Source organism: Triplophysa dalaica, chromosome 22 (assembly GCF_015846415.1).
Source record: "Triplophysa dalaica isolate WHDGS20190420 chromosome 22, ASM1584641v1, whole genome shotgun sequence".
NCBI lineage: Eukaryota > Metazoa > Chordata > Actinopteri > Cypriniformes > Nemacheilidae > Triplophysa > Triplophysa dalaica.
In genome coordinates this window covers 19,713,708-19,731,345 of record NC_079563.1, presented here as the reverse complement: position 1 = coordinate 19,731,345, position 17,638 = coordinate 19,713,708, and the positions used below count along the sequence as shown (strand labels likewise).

The following is a 17,638-nucleotide window of genomic DNA, read 5'->3' as shown; positions in this document are numbered from 1 at the left end:
AGTCAAAGTCTCTGAAACGATTTTGGCATAGCACTTCTCATATTATTGCCTCCCATGAATCACTTTATTATTTTCTCACTCCTGTAAATCACTTTAGATAAAAGCATCCGCTAAATGACTCAATATAAATGTAATACAGTGCAGGTCATATCAAGTTCCCAACGCATGCATTATAACAAACACTGTCAGAGATTGTCTGATATGTTCTCCCAATTAGTTACATATTAGTGCTAAATATTGAGAATAAATTAATGTTTTTCTTTTTATACTGTTTGTGGTGTAATATTGTCACAATAATACAAAATTGTCAGAAAGTATTCAGTGCGATCTATTAAAGAGAGCAGACCAAAGTTGGATCTATTAGCAAAGCGTCATAACACTTCTTAGCAACTTGTACAGCAAAATTCACAACTAAAAGGATGCTCTGAACAAATAAATAATGCAAAAAAAGCAGCAAGAAAGAAATAAATAAACACGTTAAAAGGATTTGCAATGGTTTTGTTTGTTATTAAGTGTGTGAACCTGTTATACCATATGACTTTGTTGGTTTAGCTGCTTAAATGCAGGGGAAAAACACCCAAACACTCTGAGCTCTATTTTACACACGTCTGCACATTCGCACACACATTTCTAAAAGTACAAAAGTTTGGTTTGAAAGGTGTCACAAAAATGTGTAGACGATAAACGATTAGTGCAGACAGAACAATACTAACACTTGTCATGTCTACAAGTGTAGAGCAGTCGTTGCCATGGAAACGGTCGTAAAATGTCACATTCTGTACAAAGTGTGAAAACGACTAAAACGGATCACAAATGTTTGTGCTTGAATTCAGTTTCATCTTAGAAAGCGTTTTGAGATGCACTAGACGCCATTTAAATCAAGCGCTGTGTTTCGCGTCTCATGTTCATTGCATGTCATTCAGCATGTTGTTGGCGTGTTGCGGTGTTATTTCTCCTCACAGGTCCTGCTCATGCATCTGCTGCTGCATTTTCTGAAGCATCTCTTGCATTCTCCGCAACTGTGAATTTGACATCAATTATTGTTAATATTTCAGATCCAATAAATTTTAATGTATCATGAAAATCGATTTCCACTTTATCAAACGGTTTATGTAAACAAAAGAAGTAATAATATGATGAGACGGGCGGCTGACCTCTTCATCCTTCATCTTGATCAGTTTTTCCGTCTCTACGTCAGGAGTGGACAGTGGGAGGAAAGGGACGGGGCTCTCCACACGGCTGTCCTGCGTCAGTTTGCTGGCAAATACAAAACTCAACTTCAGTATTAATCTAGACTTTTCTGTTCAACAGAGGAAGCCGAGCTCTACCTTGTCATATGATGTATGCACTGAGCTCTGTAGTTTTCATAGTGCACGTCACACGTGATGTCCTTCAGGTCGTGCATGTGAGAGCGAATCAGCATGTTCCTCAGCTTGACGAAATCACAGTGAGACTGATTCTCCACTGCACAACCACAAAAACATGTTTACGCCATCGAGTCATGTATGAGCAACGAAAGGTGTGAAACACGGCATGTTCACGCGGGACTGTACTGACCTTCCACAATGCCCCATGGGTACAGTCTCCCTCTCAGCCGCTGACCTTTAACCTCCACTGTTGTGTTGCTGCCGATCACAGCAAACGGAGCGCTCTCCTAAAACACAAAGATGAGAACATGTCTGCTGCTCAATATGACGGTCTACAAATACAGAATTAAATGCAATTGCTCAGATGTTGAGTTTCATTTAAGCATCATTTTAGTCTCAGATGTTTCTTCTTAAAGAGAATCAAACAACATTTTTGCAACCCGGAGGTGTAAATGAATGTAGATTATAGAGGAAATATCTGGATTTGATGAGAAGTGATTGAGTTCATATTGCAAACTTTGATTTCAGACGAGACAAATCTGACATCTCTTCTCAAACTCTCGTGACAGACACATTTCAGATTTTTCTCTCAGGAGACACGAACGAGAGCACACGTTTTCTCACTGACGTCTAGGAGGAATAACTGAGACATTAAAGAGATTTTGTGTGATTTTTCTTTTAGATGAGCAAGACGAACCTTCAGCTCTCGGTCCTGTTGTTTCATCTCTTCGTCCTCATCAGAATCGCAGTCTGGAAACTGATACACTTTGATTCCGAACTTCTCAATCTCTTCTCTCACCTTGAACAGAAGGATGAAGTTAATTTGCGTATGACAGCAAGGACGAGCAGAACGTGTGTGAACAATCTTTACCCTGTCCTTCATCTTCTTCATCTCCGCTGGCGTCAGACAGTCGGCCTTGGAAACGAGTGGGATCACGTTGACCTTGTCCTGGAGAGCTTTCATAAACTCCACGTCCACAGGCCGCAAACTGAGAGGAGTCAAGACTGGGTTATCCTTTCAATCTAAAGTCATATATTTACTTTGGTGTGCATTTCCATTTTTACTTTCCATCTGTATGTGTTTTAATGTAAACATGTGTCATGTAATGTGATCCCAGACCTGCTGAAGTTCAGAATTTAATGCTTATTAAAAACTCATCTCTGTCTATTGTCTGTCTGTTTGTTTTTATTATTATCCTTATTATATTTCAATGTCAAAGGGGTCTGAATACATGTCCTCAAGCCACTGATAACATTAATTTTAGCTGTATTTGTTCTCATAAATCTTCATTACCCGTGTCCAAATGGAGGAATGAAGTACAGGCAGCAGTGGACGCGGTTATCCTGAATATTCTTTCTGTTCAGTCCACTTTCATCCCGGAAATACTGCTCAAACTGTTGCTCGATGTAATCCGTGATGGCCTTCCAGCTTACAAATGACATAAAAATACCAAGAATTAATTCATTACATTCATTTGAGTGGGGTTCACTGTGAAAAATCTTTTTTGTTTTTGATTTTTGTCTTGTTTTCAAGTTCAAATATACATCAAGATACATTAACTTGACAATGAAAGTGACCTCAAATATTTTGAAAACTAATATCAACATGTATTGCTTTTTTTAAACAAAAAAGTACTTAATTCTTATTTCTTTTCATAAAACAAGACAAAATATCGATCCTCGCTTTCCTTGTTAAGTAAATGAATCTTGATTTCAGATTTTTATTGATGCTTTTTTTTGTTATTTATTTTTAAATACTTAACACCAACATAAAGGATAAAATCTAAATAATAAGATCATCCAGCAACTAACCCTAATCTAAATAATTTACAAACTTCTATTTTAACATCAATTTCACTATATTTAAAGGGACAGTTCATCCACAAATGAAAATCCTGTCATCATTTACTGACGCTAATGTCATTTCATACCTGTTTTAAATGAGAGATATTTGGAAGAATGTTAAGTCGTTTTCAGTTCCTGGACATTAACTGCCATAGTAGGAAGAATTAAATGTTAGTCAAAGGTGCCCAAGAACTGTTTGTTTTCCTTAATTCTTCAAAATATCTCATGATGTGTTGAACAGAACAAAAAAATACAATATTTGTTTTCCTACTATGATAGTGGAGGATGTCCCAGAACTGAAAATTGCTCACATTCTTCCAAATATCTTTCTCTGTGTTCATTGGCACAAATACATTTATAGAGGTTTGAAACAACCCAAAGGGAGTAAATGATGACAGATTTTTCATTTTTGGATGAACTGCCCCTTTAACCCAGAATGTTACTTTAATATCAGTTGTATATGATAAACCTGTATGTACACACCAATCTGTGTTATTGACAGCGTCTCCAAAACCTGGCGTGTCCACAATGGTCAGTTTCAGTTTAACACCCTTCTCCTCGATGTCAACCGTGTGTTTGATGATCTCCACCGTCTGACTAATGCGTTCTAGAAACAACACACACACATGAAGATCAGACAGAGTTAATGAACGCTTGCTCTGTCAAATCAAGATGAAGATGTCTGTGAATACACGCCTTCAGCGTTCAGTAGTTTTCTGTCTTTGTACAGATCTGTGAGGAACAGGCTGTTGATCAGGGTGGACTTCCCTAAACCAGACTCGCCTGAAACACGTGAGCACAAACACACGTTTGCAATATTTCCTATTCCAATTCACTTCCATTCATAGTGTATTTATCCATACACAGGCTTCACAATAAGATAACATCACCTGCCACCATGAGCGTGAAGTCAAAGCCTTTCTTCACCGACTTCCTGTGAACCTGATTCGGGAGGGTGGCGAAGCCGACGTACTCTTTCTCCTGAAATACAGGTATGAGATTACACTTGAATAATTGAATGCAAAACTTGCCACATCGCTTTCCCAAACAAAACACCTGCACTCTATGCAAAATATAATGGACCAAACCGCATCCTGACATAACTGAAGGGATAAAAATGCATCAGAGCTTCCCACTCCCAAACCTCTGAGGTAGGGATGTATGTCACACACACGCTACATTAGTAGGCCATTCCCAGAATTCCTGTCATGTTTCATTATTCTGAGAGAGTGTGTCGGAGCAGAAGGCCTCAATGAAGCACACACAACGTTCTCATTTGCAATATTACATCATGCACACTCTTACACTGTACAAAAACATCCCATGAAAAAAATGGATAAAGTACCTGCAGAAACCGGTACATTATCCTTTATTTTACGGACATTTCCGTTAATGCTAAAATGTAATTTAATGCAGTGCAAATTGTAAAATACAGATTAAACAACTGTAAAAGATAAATGCAGAAATTCATATTAATACAGTGCTTAAAACCTCTCTGTATGCCCGAAATTCATCATGTGCACTGGGTGTTTTTGTGTGTTATGAGATTGTGTGTTTTGTGTGACAATGTCACTGTTTTGATTGCACATAGTCAGAAACAAAATGTAAAGTACAATGCATTTTTAGACGCTTTGGATAAAAGCATTTGCCAAATAATTGTAAATGTAAATGTTTTACATGCTGTGTGCGGCTGAATGTGTTTGTGTTGTTTGGGTCATGAAAGATAAATATGTGAGGTGAGCTCTTGTCCAATAAGCACCAAGCAATAAAAGCAGTAAAACAATTCAGGACAACCTAGCAACCCCATAGCAACCCAGTTTCACTCATATACAATAGATTCTCCTGCTTGGCTTCGTGTCAGAGACTTGAAAAGCGTTTCTCTGTATCTGAGAGAGAGAGTGTGTTATCCTCACCGAGAGGCATGGGTGGATCATAGCAAATTTGCTTTAATGCTCTGGCTGTACTTGTCCCAGAATTTATTTGTGGGCGATTACAGACAAACAGCACGAGAAACGAATGGAAGGTTTCTGTGCTTAACAGCCTTTAGTATAAAAACCACAGACTGACGGTTCACCATCGGGTGCACAAACCCAAGTGCACATTCACACATGACGGGACAGTGCATACAACTGGAGAAATAATGTACAATATAAAGATTCAAACATTAAACAGAGCCTTTTAAACAGTATATGGGTCATTCACATGAAGCTTTTAAAAGCATTGCACCCCCAAAGTCTCATTTTCATAATGCCTCACAAAATCTGTAGGTATACATCATATTTTTATGCATTAAGATATGTTGCACTGCTGTCATTTATGCTTATTTACATAAGAAATCATCTCATTTTCTGTAGACAAAAAAAATTCTCACTATTGTTGGTTCTGAAATAAAAATAAAATAAAATATGACTATTATCTTTGTGTTGGTCATCCATATCATTAAACGTAATTTTGAAATGAAATGTATATAATTAGCCTTTAATGAAACAGATTCTTCAGGACCAGAGGACTGGCCCCATTTCAGCATCTTTTGTTCTGTTTACACCACTGCTGCGTGAGGGTTAACCAGAGATCCTGCTGAAAGTGGGACAGCAGAGAGTGATGCTGAATTTAGGCATTATAAAGATCAGTTTACATGTAGCATGTCTCTGAAATGCTCAACACCCGTGAACCGAATCATAGACACAGTTCTCTGCTAAAACACAGGAAAAAATATGACATATAATTAAACTAAACACAAATAGATTAACACACGCACTGCACGAGCATCGTGATGTGTCCCATCCAGCACACTGACCAAGAAATGTATTTGCTCTTTGATCCCAGATTTAAAGTTAAACGTATATAAATGATGATTAATGAGTAAAAGCCGCGCTCACCTCTCCATCCTCTGTTGTTATGGAGATGCCCGGAGCAGGCGCGGATGCAGACGCCCATGAGAGCGACGGGAAACACCAGCGAGATTTGTAGAACAAATAAATGACATTTACTTGATTTAATATTGCTGAAATATCAGCCGCATGCTCGTTATATCTGTTCCGTTTTACCTGATTTCACCGGCCGACTCTTGAACCTGCCGCTGCTCGTCATTGCTCCAGCTTTCACGACGCCGAATTACCTCCTATACTATGGAGAAGGCTGAGTGATTAACATTCATGAGTCAGCCTTCGCCATTGGACAGATACAGACAAGACGTCATCAAACATGGCGGCGTTTGGTCATTTACATTCATGAGATGTGTCGTCACCATAGTATGATTCGCATTGCTGCTGAGGGAACCTCTGGAATAAAAATGGATCCGGATGTGAAGGATCTGACTGAAACCACACTGTGTCATTTTCATACTGACGTGTTTATTCTACCTAATGAATACATACAAGCTTTAATGATCAAAACATGAGCCTTTTGTTGGAAGATATCACCGAATTAAATGCAGCGATTAACAAAGATTTATAAATAGAAATGCACACGTAAACTGGCACCTACAAATATTTAAATTGCTTTATTAATTTAATTTTAAGCTGTTATATAAACCCAAAGCCGCAGGGTGGCAGTGTATCGTCATAGTCCTAAACGCTCCTCGCGCTCCGACAGCCTTCATGAGCTCATCCACAATTTATAGGTCACGCGTGGATTGTGATTTTCCTGACAGAGAACACAAAGGAAGATGTCCGGAGAGCAACACAATAGTGAGAGACTGGCTGGTAAATAATGCCCAGGAAACTCAGCCTATAGACATGTGTTCCTGTACCCGAAATGGGGCGTTTTCAAAACACGTCAAAATAACCCACTGACATTTTAACTCTGCATGTGAAAAATGTTTAAATAAACCGAGGAATGTGAGTTGATAAAATATGAGCTGCCTTCCCTTTCCACAAGGTGACCCAATGTTTTTACAATGGCACACCCCTATATACAATAAACAACTATTTAAGTCTGCAACTGTGCATCTCTCCAGAAACTACTGACACAATGTTAAAATGATATAGTTTTGTGTATAAATATAAATAACTGTTTCCCCCTGCGTGTTTAAATTAAATCGGTTAAGAAATGAAAACGCTTATTTGATATTTATCCAGAAAACCCAGAGTTCACCGTTCACCTCAGTGTGTTTGTAGGCCGGTGTCGACCTCCCCAATATGGCGGCGACGTTGACCCACATCACGTTTAACTGTTTTCAGAAATCACAGGTGTCTGTTGAGATTATTTAACTTAATTTATAAACGTTTGCCGTATGGACTCACTGCTGGATTTAGATCAAGTCAGGGAATCAAAGCAGCCAGTGTTACTGTCAGATTCCTCTGTGTTTATGGAAGTTTTTTAGACAAAAATACACCATAACAACGTGTATAATGCCACTCCGTCACTTTTGATTTTTTTAACCCTCAGCTTTCTACTTTGTCTCTGTACAAATGGTTAAAGTCTACTGTACTTGTTTTAACAGAAAATCGAACAACTAAACCAAAGTAACCAAAAACAAAAATGCATTTAAACGTTAGCCTGCTTAAATAAAAGAAATATGATCTGGATATAAAGGCATTGTAAACAAGAACAAGAGTTGAGTTTCTTCTCTTTGATTTCCTCATTTGCTGTCAGGGAAAAACTCTCTCAAAAAGTTGTTCATATCTGTTGTAGAATCTACATGTACCACACAATTATAATAATTAACAGTTAAGCAAGTTTTCAGTGAAAATGAAGCTTATTAAATTGCCTTTGAAGGCATAGTACTGGTGATGTTGGGGGGGTGTTACGTGGTTTGTTTCTGTTTAGGTCACTTCATCAGATCCAGAAAGTCTGTGTGTTACGGGGCTGTGGTTTAAAAACAAAGGTCCTGTGAAACAAAAGCATTACAGACAAGGTCAGTGCTGCTCGCAATCATTGACACGGCCAACACTGAACATGGGGCAAGCAGGAGTGAAATAATGCTGGGAAAATCACACTCACCTTCCTGTGCTGTAATGTGTTGTGTGTTATTAGACATCATTTATGGACACTGATTTGAACAAGCACATTAGAACAGCTTGGCAAACACACAAGCATTGTTGTCCTTTCTGTTGTCAGTGGTTTGGCAAAATTCCAGTTCAGTTTTTTAATTGGCATTATGGCTCTGATGTCATTCAGCTTTCCTGTGTTCAGTGTTGACAAACAGTAGAGTTTCTCTCGACCTGGAGGTCATTGAATGGAGTGCTTAAGTCCGGACTTTGAGATGTTTTCTGTAGTCTCGGACTTGTCTTGGACTCGTTGGTATCTGCACTCGGACTTGTCTTGGACTCTGTCACTGGACTCACCAAATGTTCCAGTTGGTCGCGACTGAGTCCGATGATATTTTCTCCTTGCAAACAAAACCATTGATGAAGCAAATATGTTTGCTGTAGTTGGACTCTTGACTTTTATTAAGTTAATTCTCTTTCCTCTTGGAGTAGGAAACTATGTGTGATGGGTGTCAAGCTGTAACAAATCAGCTTTGGTCATTACAAGTAAAGTATGTGGTCTTGATATTTGAAGAGGATTCTTTATTCTGTCTCTGTCTGAACCATCTCATTTGGACTCGGTCTTGACTTGGACTCGAACCTCTTCTGACTTGACTTGGACTCCAACCTCATCGGACTTGAATTATACTCAAACCACTTCTGACTTGACTTGGACTCCAACCTCATCAGACTTGACTTGGACTCGAACCTCATCGGACTTGACTCGGACTCCAACCTCATCGGACTTGACTCGGACTCCAACCTCTTCGGACTTGACTTGGACTCGAACCTCTCCTGACTTGAAGTGGACTCAAACCTCTTCGGACTTGACTTGGACTCGAACCTCTTCTGACTTGAATTGGACTCGAACTCTTCGGACTTGACTTGGACTCGAACCTCATCGGACTTGACTCAGACTCGAACCTCATCGGACTTGAATTGGACTCGAACCTCTTCGGACGTTTTTGATTGAAAGGTAATGAAAAATGTAATCATGATGCAGAATGTTATGGATTCCAGCCAGCTGGCTCATTTCTTCGGGTGTGGAGAATCTGAAGAAGAGGTTTTTCTTGTGAAACACCACAGGATGCTTCGTGGTCACACATGGGTCTGGCAGGTTTCTCAAGACAATATGTTTTGTTGGAAAACTGGCATGTAAGGAACACATAGGCATCTGTACAATAGCTCATTAGAGTGGAATCCAGCGTCTCGGCTGGGCTTTGGTAAAGATGGCTGGTACGCCGCAGGAAAGGTTTATTGTTCTGTACAAGCTGTTTCCTTGTTTCTCTGCTCGTGATGAACAATTGAAACATGACGGGTGGAGTCAGGACCAACGTGGTGGACTGAAAGCTGGCAGTGAATTTCTATATTCACTTTCATTTAGAAGAGAACGAAAACGTGAAACACTTAATGTTTCTGGGAAAATAGTGTCAGTGCTGGAACATTGGAGAATTGTCATTACTGGATGTCTTTTTAATGCTCAATAAAACTGTGTTTTGGTTCCACAGTGAATTCTGCTGTTAATGGGAAGTTTCTCAAAATATGATTTTTATATTTTATAATTATGAGACATATAAGCTTTCCAGTGGCTCATTGGTTAGATCATGGCACTAGCAACCCCAAGGTCATGGGTTCGAACCCAGGGATTGCAATAGTCCGAAAAACGCATACAGTCCAATGTAATGTAAGTCGCTTTGAATGATAGTGTTTGTCAAGTGTGAATGTAGACACTTTTCTCACTCTTTAACTAGTCAAACAATTAAGAAAGCAAAGTGAAATGACATAGTGGACGAAATGTGAGTGTACAATGTGAAAGGTTCACTGTTAAAAATAGAGATGCTTATGAGGTTCTTCATAAAGATGCCATAGAAGGACCATTTCTGGTTCCACAAAGAACCATACAGCCAAAGGTTCTATAAAGAACCATATCTTTCTAAACCTTTTATAATCTGAAAAACCTTTTTTCACCACTAAGAACCTTTTGTTGAAGCAAAAAAGGTTCTTCTATGGCATCGTGAAGCACGGGTATTTCTGAACATTCAATGAGCCCTCAAAAACATAAGATACAAAATTGACAACACGTTAAACTTCTAAGGTATTTATTTGACAATCATTTGGCAAAAAGGCATAATACGACTAACTTTTAACTCACAAACAAAAGCATAGAAAAAACACAAAGCTGACAATAAATAAATCAAACAGACTTTTGAATGTTTGGTTGTTTTTAACAACATTGACTCTGTAAACTTTGTGTTGTGTTCTTTTTGACAGCCAAAGCTAAATTCTTTTCAAAGCTGAGCTTCAGTTTATATTTCAAACACAACATCATGTATATTAAATAAAGTATATTAGTGTACATTCAACAAATAAGACTTGCACTTTTTCCAGAAACTGAGTGATCTTACCAACAGAATGTCATGAACTGTTACATTAGTTACAGTAAATGTTGACCAGTAAACACACCGCTGCTATTGTAGGACGTGGGAAGTTCTCTCAGAGATGTGAAGACTGATAGACGGAAGTCACTCAGGAAATGTACAGTAATGTACAGTGAGTCACTGGAGTCTGATTGAGCTGCTGGGTAAAACCTTGGTGGGTTTAAGATGTTCATGTTTTCTTCTGAAGGAAAAGGAATCCTCACACATGAGCATAGATGAAGTTCTCATGACTATCTTCACATTCAGCATTAATGTTCCCATCGGACCTGGGTACCGGCGATACATGTTTCTGGGTCGATATCATTCCTGAATTCTGAAAGGTTTTGTTATTCTATGACACCACCACTTAATATGACACTCGAGGGGCCGGCGTGATTTTTAAGAACAACTTCCTCTGTGACTCTTACAGTCAGGCATGACCCTATTTATATTTCCACTTACATGAGGAGAAACAGAATTCTTCAGACACAAATCGCATGCCAATTTATGTAGAACATATAAATACACTTAAATGATATACAGCATGTGCAATGTACACATTATTTGAAATAAGACTTCAGGAAAGCGTCAACAGAAGATGGAGATTTGCTGTGTTGTGTTATGCTGCTATTACATTAACATGTAGATCTTGTCAAATGCTTCCATCCCATATGCAAAGCATCAAAGTGCAGTATAATTTTTTTATTTGAACCCATGGCCCTCCGTGACGTGTCAGCATCCTCCAGACAGAGAAGAACACAGGAGAAGCTGAACTCTTCACAGAGAAGAAGTTTGTAAAAGGTTAATAATGCTGGAAACCGACGGTGGGTTGAAAATCTAGATTCACCATAACGCCTGAACAATAGTCTCGAAGGAAATAATATGACAGGACAGGATTTCCGCACTACACAACTCCATCCTTTCTCACATCACGTGACTACACCTCAGCTTGCATGTTGATCCTTCCCCGGGGGAGCTCCTCTTCTGCCAATCCACTGTGCCAAAGACGTGATGTCACCGATGGAGATGCTGTATGTGTTTGATGGAGACACCTGGAGCGGTCTCGAGAGGAAACACCTGGAGTAAAAACACACACATCATCGGTTCCACTGGACAGAAGTCAAGATGAAAGAGCGTCTGTAAGAGAATGATAAAACATCATCAGCTCAGATTAATGTCCCATCTGTTCCTGTTCTTTCCATACGGATGACCGGGGTTAATTATTCTCAGGATATGATGCCTGACCCTGTTTTAATCTGAATTTCTATTCACATGTGAAACCTTGATTTCATATCGCTGTTATTTCTCCAGTGACATTAAACTTGAAGAGCAAATGGAAACATTGCTTTTCTCATCTGTTTCTCAAATGGTTCTCACTGAAAAAAACACAAACTAATAGGATTCACTTATTCAAGTGAGACTGTAATTGTGTAAATGAAGATTATGAAGGTGTAAATTGAATGTAGGTTGTAAATGTAAAATGAGTAAGTTTAGCAATAGAGTTGATATTGAGATTTTCAATAATATTGACTTTTACAAACTTGACAAATCTGAGCTCAGTTTGACTCATTCTAAAACTCTATTGACAGACACATTTCTGCCGAAAAAAACCCTAATAGGATTAACTAGTTTTGTTTTATTTACACAAAAAAAGTAAATTTTAGTTCATTTAAATTTTACTTATGCAAAAACTTTATATATATAATATTTACTTAAAACAATAATTCAAGATTTTGAAAACTCTTTTAAATCAAATTTACTTTAAAAAAACATTTTTCAGCAGAAATGTGTCAATAGAGTTTTAGAAGAGATGTCAATGAGTCAAACTGAGCTCAGATTTGTCAAGTTTGTAAAAGTCAATATTATTGAAAATCTCAATATCAACTCGAATATTTTGCATCAAATTTACTCACTTTTACTCTACAAACTACATCCATTTTACACCTCCTTACTCTTCAGCTACACAAAACAGAATCAAGGACACCGTAATTAAGTACATTTAGAAGAAACATCTGAGACACAACTGAGAATCTGTGAAAAAAACAAAACCTTAAAGATCACAAAGTTGTTTATGTGTGTCTGATTTGAATGATTGTTGTATAGTTTTGCTTTTGGCATGTTTTTTGTGTGTGTTTGTAAAGTTTCTGTGATTTCCATTACTCTGTTATCATACAAACCACAGTTTCCTTCCTCACAGCAATTTTCTTATCTGCAGCTTCATTATGAAATTAGCTCATGACTCATGAGTGTATCGCGATGTGATACCGCGGTAAATCCCGACACTTCCCTGAGGGCGTCTCTAGAGAGGACATGCAGCAGAAACAGTTTGATGTTTGATGTTAGCAGTGGCAGTTTGGTGTGGTCTATATTCATCATGCTACATTTATTCAACAGTAAACACAGAGTGATTATACACATCCTGTAAACCTCTTCAATTCAAACAATGCCAAAAGTCAGGAATGCGGAGGACGTTGTTGATATCAACATTAGAACAACACGGATGCTTTGTGCCGCAAACAGTAAATACTGACAACTCATGCTGATTAAAGAAAATAAGAACTTTAGACATTTTCAACTTGCGAAAACGTACGTGTGTGTTTTTAAGAGTGTGATATAATGTGGATGACAACTAGAAGTAAGTAAAAGCAACACATAACCCAACTTCTGATGACTAAACCACATGAAGTAGCTCTGTAGTGCCACACACCGTACATGTGAGTAACACAAACACAAATGTGTCACTGCAGATGATGGACAAACACATAAACCCTTCTGAGGAACAATAGTCTTTCCTTAAGACATCCTGCTTAACTCCATCATATATAACACTGAACTCAGATCCATTGCTCAGCACTTTTACGGCACAAACTCAAACTCCTTTCATCATTCATTCTTGAAGCACAATCAACACTGTAAAAAAGTTCACTCAACTTAAAATTTAAAGGCTCGCCGCACAGCTTTTTTGAGTTTTCTCAAGTTTTGGTCAAGTATTTCACCTAACTCAATTGACTGAGTAATGTCACATGACTGTCAATTGAAAACAATGAGTTGAACCAACTTAAAATAAATATGGAACAAACTAATTTCTGAGTTAACTCAACTATGGACTGGTAGACCCAACTCAAAAGATGTTGTTTTATATAATGTTAATACATAATTGTTCTATTATTATATACTGTACAACCTCTACTTAATAGATATATTATATACACACTTGTTCAGTAACTGATTTAGTACATTTTAGCAGTGGCCTCACTGCGTCAATTACTTCAGACCTCAATACTGATCATTAAACATCATATAGTTAAAAAAGGAACTCTAAATACTAAAGGTAACTTACAATGACAACAAAAACTATATAAAAATATAGCCAGAAAACATTTCTACAATGCATGATGGGAACTTTCAAACACAAGAATGTTTTTTTGATCAAACTTCTTGACACGTCTTGAACAATCATTTAGATATCGAAGTACAGTCAACAAAAGAATCTTTGTTGGTATCACATTTAGACTCATTTTGTTCAGCATACTCAAAATAATACATTCTTCTTCTACTACAAAAAATCTTTGTTCAAGTTACTTTATTACCTTTGTTGGGAGAACAATTTGAAGTTGTATTTTGTATAGTGAAATGTATTTACTATTTTATGTGTTCTACATTCAATTTATATGTTTGTTTAATAATATACTCATTTTACAATGTTTATTCAGAGAACTTGTACAGTATTACAAGTAATGTCAAAGACCAACGACACAGATGAAGGTCTGTACTCTTCTAAATCTGAACTTCAGTCCTTTCTCTAGCACACAGAAATCCTTTTACAATAAATGACACTTCACATGAATTCAAACATACAGGGAGTGAAAATTCCTTGGTGACATGACATCACATTTGAGAAGGAGTTCTTTGAGGAAATGTTTCAAAATAAAAAGGATGAAGTTACCTTTACAACAAACAAACAAATGGCGTGTCTAGTGTTTGCTACTATAGGATCTTGAAGTGTTTTTGGTAGATGTGAGGTGGTACAGAGTGTCTCTGAGCAGCTGCGCTTCACTTCTCTTCCTGTTTTCTCAGCACCGCTCCTCCACAAAACAGCACAGGAAGAAACAAATATAAGCAAACATTACAACTGTATGACACACGGAGTGCACGTACATGAACGCACATCACGCCAGGATTTGCTTTGAATCAGAAGGAGCTTTATTAAGTATGTTTACAGACACAAGGAATTTGACTTGGCGACAGGAGCTTAGTGCAGCAGAAAGTGAACACATGGTGCAAATATAGTGCAAATATACATTAAGAGTTCAATAAAAACAACAATGCACTTTATACAAAATGACAAAAAACACATATAATTGTTTAAATGATGTGTTATTATTGTTTCTTACAACAGTTTAACACTTTGATGTTATGGAGAAAAAATCACAGTACATGTCATGTTTAATCCTAAATATCTGTCAATATCTTATATTCATCTCATACGTTTTTCCTGTTTCCAACATTTTACTGTTAATAAACACATTTTTTTTTAATTTTCACAGGTGATGTGTTTATTTCAAGTTGCCAAAAGACTCAATAAAATCATCAAATTATAAATATGAAACAGCAGCAATGAGAAATCGAGCAAGAATAAAATGTGACTTGGGAACTTAATTTAGGCTTTTCTCTCTCCAACACACTACTGTACATTATGTCTGGACCTCTCTGTTCATATTGTAGTGGTCAAATATTCCACTAAATGCTGAATGAAACAGTTCTGTGCTGGTTTAAACCTGTGTGCTCTCACACGTCCTTTCTTTCCATAAAGAATAGCAGGAAGAGTGTAAAATCACGGCGCGTTCCCGCTTCTGCTCCATCTGTGACTGATGCCGTTTCCCGTTATCCAGGTTTGCTCCCGCGTCCCTCACTTCCGATTGGCTGTTGGGAGACGCACGGCGCTCTCATTGGCTCAAACTTCTCCTCTTTGTTAAACAAGTGAACTATAACAGTCTCCCTGTGCACTTTAGCAGAAAACACACACTACACCCTATCCAGAGGTCACACCGCGAGCTGGGGCTTCCCAGAAATGTAGAGATCTTCCTCTGCGCGTTCACACACACACGTTATTGCATCAAGAAGAAGGAGAAGAAGAAAAGTTGGTCAAAGATGATCTCCGCGTGCCTGGAGTTTCTCGGTCTGGGACTGTGCGTCACCGGGACCCTGCTGGTGATGGTGGCCTGCGGGTTGCCCATGTGGAAAGTGTCCGCCTTCATCGACGGCAACATCGTGGTGGCGCAGACCATCTGGGACGGTCTGTGGATGTCGTGCGTGGTGCAGAGCACCGGTCAGATGCAGTGTAAGATGCACGACTCCGTCCTGGCGCTGACCACTGACCTCCAGACGTCTCGCGCTCTGACGGTCATCTCGGCGGTGACGGGCGTCGTCGGTTTGATCGTCACCCTCGCGGGCGCGCAGTGCACCAACTGCATCGGCGAAGAGTCCGTCAAGGCCAAAGTGGTGAGCGCAGGAGGGGTGATGTTCATCGTCGCGGGCGTGTTCGTGTTGGTGCCCTTGTGCTGGATGGCCAATAGCATCATCTCCGAGTTTTACGATCCTATGATCCCGTCGTCGAAGAAGAGAGAGATCGGTGCCGCGCTTTACATCGGATGGGCGGCATCTGCCATGCTTCTGCTCGGAGGGGCCATTCTGTGTTTCTCTCGTCCTCATGATGATGAAAAACTCTCGTACCCCCTCAAATATGTACCGACGAAACCCGCCACGGTGAACGGAGACTACGATAAACGAAACTACGTGTGAACGTCGCGTAAAGATCGCGGACTTCTGTGCGTAATGAGCTGCGGAACACCTGAACACTTACCGTGATTTAATGTGCTGAGGTGCTTAAGTGCTTTCATGGGACGGAAGCTTTTTTAAAAGACTACAACTAAAATGTTACTGTTGTTTTAGACAAAGTAAAACGCTTTTAATAAGTGTTCAACGTCAAGACGGATTCAAGACATTGAGTGACAGAATGCTTTCGCGTTTTTAGAGCAAATTTCTGTGTCGTGTTTAAGATGTGTCAGAGAAGTTTTTAAAGTTATTGTCATTACAGTCAGCAGCTCCGACACACACACACATACATGTTTAATAACCAAAACCTTCTGGCTGTATGTTGTTTTATGAATCTTCAATGTTCATTTAAAATGAAAAGATTTTTATAAATAAGCTTAAATGGATTTTTATGAATGAATAAATGTGTTATGCATATATCAGTACATGTTTCTTGTTACACTTTTATAATAAAACTGTTGAACCACAACGCAACTTTGCATTCCTTATTTCTAAGTTCCGTGTGTAATAAAGCCCTGTTTGTTGCATGGGACCAGGACGAAAGATTTCTGTTTTCATCATTATAGAGGAATGACGGTCAGGTATTGTTGAGGAGATGATGACGGAGGTCAGAGTCATAACCTTCATTCTGATACACACCACTATCATCATTTCTGATCTCAGGACCTTTGACCCACTTCTGAGTTCATGAGGTGACACACACTGTGATACGACACACACACACACACACATCATAGGGCCTTCATCTGTGATGTGGCTGTCAGATTACAGAGTTCTGCAGGAGGTGGACCGAAGCCAATTCTGTTCAAGAGCTCACTTCCTCATCCAAATCAGACCAGGGGTTAGTGCTTAACTCCTCATCATTAAAAGCAACAAATGACCACAATGACCCCCCTTCTGTTTAACTGTTCCATGTCACAGACTATTCAAGTTGTGTTATTAATTATATTTAATTAAAATATGTTATTCAAGTTTCTTCTTCTAACTGTGACACAATAATTAAGAATGATTGAATGCCTGTATGTGTGTATATACAATAAAACTCCATTAACATAAAAAACAAATCTGCTCTTAATTGACTCATATTCACATTTTACTCAACAACAAAAAAAATCCCCAAGTAATAATCTTAAAAGTGTTTAACTCAACTTCAAATGAATCTCAAAGTACAGATTATTTTGTATATGATCTGTTGTACGACTGA

At 38.5% G+C, this 17,638-nt stretch overlaps 2 protein-coding genes across 2 annotated transcripts; one reads left to right on the top strand and one right to left on the bottom strand.

Annotated features, from left to right (window-relative positions):
• Nucleotides 1-40: 40 nt before the first annotated feature.
• Nucleotides 41-8,923, bottom strand: septin5b (septin 5b). The gene is made up of 12 exons (XM_056736085.1): nt 8,747-8,923; nt 6,092-6,259; nt 4,103-4,193; nt 3,909-3,995; nt 3,696-3,819; nt 2,662-2,796; nt 2,239-2,356; nt 2,065-2,166; nt 1,558-1,654; nt 1,329-1,464; nt 1,155-1,257; nt 41-1,019 (listed from the first exon to the last, which is right to left on the bottom strand). The coding sequence occupies exons 1-12, from the start codon at nt 8,921-8,923 to the stop codon at nt 957-959; spliced, it is 1,401 nt and encodes a 466-aa protein (XP_056592063.1). The 3' UTR covers nt 41-956.
• Nucleotides 8,924-15,578: 6,655 nt separating this feature from the next.
• Nucleotides 15,579-16,903, top strand: cldn5b (claudin 5b). Its single transcript, XM_056737188.1, has one exon. It carries the CDS (start codon nt 15,751-15,753, stop codon nt 16,399-16,401), a length of 651 nt encoding a protein of 216 aa, XP_056593166.1. The 5' UTR covers nt 15,579-15,750; the 3' UTR covers nt 16,402-16,903.
• Nucleotides 16,904-17,638: the final 735 nt, after the last annotated feature.